This window comes from Perkinsus marinus (assembly GCF_000006405.1).
Source record: "Perkinsus marinus ATCC 50983 genomic scaffold scf_1104296953056, whole genome shotgun sequence".
NCBI classification, from domain to species: domain Eukaryota; phylum Perkinsozoa; order Perkinsida; family Perkinsidae; genus Perkinsus; species Perkinsus marinus.
In genome coordinates, this window is record NW_003208636.1 from 1 (window position 1) to 1,472 (window position 1,472).

The 1,472-nt window shown below is 46.1% G+C and overlaps 1 protein-coding gene across 1 annotated transcript; it reads right to left on the reverse strand.

Moving 5' to 3' along the window:
* Positions 1–262: 262 nt before the first annotated feature.
* On the reverse strand, positions 263–854 carry Pmar_PMAR004405 (conserved hypothetical protein; the record flags this gene model as incomplete). Its single annotated transcript, XM_002776665.1, has 3 exons — positions 263–289; positions 343–568; positions 769–854. The coding sequence occupies 3 exons, from the start codon at positions 852–854 to the stop codon at positions 263–265; spliced, it is 339 nt and encodes a 112-aa protein (XP_002776711.1).
* Positions 855–1,472: the final 618 nt, after the last annotated feature.

The following is a 1,472-nucleotide window of genomic DNA, read 5'->3' on the forward strand; positions in this document are numbered from 1 at the left end:
GGGAGCGACCATATAATTGGGGGGAACACCTCTTACAAATACTCAGAATCGCCTCAATCACTAATACTACGCCAAACAAGAAGAAATCGTAGCAGTGAGGAAACGTATGGAGGCAGTGATATCACTGCGATTGTAGTGCAGAAGACTACTTGAACGAAGGAGTTACACTTGTCCGGGTGGAGCGACGGCCCTTACGACTAATCTCCTCAATCATCTCTGGACTCATCTTCATCACCTTAGACATGGCCTTCTTGTCATATCTTCAGAGCTTGCTTGTGTTCTTTATCACCTAGAATATAACCAATAAGGGAATTCTCATTACTCATGTATTCCAGAACATACCTGGTATTGACCGCTCCTGATCTCGTTCTCCTTCTTCCTTTCCGCCTTCTCCACTCGTTTCTTATTGGCAATAGCTCTCTTCTCCTTCGCGATGACTTTCAATTCTACTTCACGACCTTTAACCAGGGATAGATCGCGCTCGCGAATTTTCCGGGCATCAAACTTGCTCACGCCGGGTTTAGCAGGAGTACGATAGTCTCTTTTGCTCGCTTTTATTTTGATAGACCTGGAGAGATGCTATACGAAGCTGATACGGTGACTGACGAGGTGTTTCTACTCGACTCTCCAATGTCGAAATAGAACTCCATTGTCGAGTCCCAGGGATCGATATAACTGTGCCATTGAATATCCATTGAAATTTTCAAATGACTAGCCTTCACGGCGTTATACAGATAAGACAGCGCTGCCCGAAAGTCCCAATACTACTTTCGTCCGGGAAGCTGCTTCCAGGGTCTCCCACTGACACACAGCCGAGACGGATTCTGAGCCTTAGGAGGTCTAACTTTGGTCATAGCTGATATGGACAATACACTATACTAGTTAGTAGGTCACATCGCCCCTAACACGTCTTCATGGGCTCAGCGTAAAACTCTATGACAGAGCCATGCATAGAATATCATATACTATTGAGTGTTTAGTACATACTCTGGAAGGATATCCCCACCGCAATGGAACGTAGATCCACCACCCCGAAACGAGACGTTGCCGTGATTAAGCGAATCCCTCAGAAGTTCGAAATTTAGAACCGCGCTCGCCACGAAATTATGTGCTCTGACCGTAACCCCACAACTGAGCGCAATCACGACCGAGCGCAACACAACTGAGCGCAAAACTTCATGTAGAAAACTACAATCAACTCCTTCTCCAACGTCAATTAGTAGTACAGCGGTTGGGGTGTTTGTCAGGGTTAGCTGTTGGCAACTGCCTGTTGCTGTGAAACAGCTCCCTGACGCTCTCGACTAGTCGTACATTTTGTGCCTTGTGAATGATTCACTGCCAAGTCTTGAGTGGTTTACACTAGTGACTTGGCTTAACTCGTACGCCACCGTGACGTACTACCGTAGTACTACTACGACTAGTCGAGGGCCCTGTACACTAAAGAAAAAAAATTGTTCATACCGTAGTTGAAA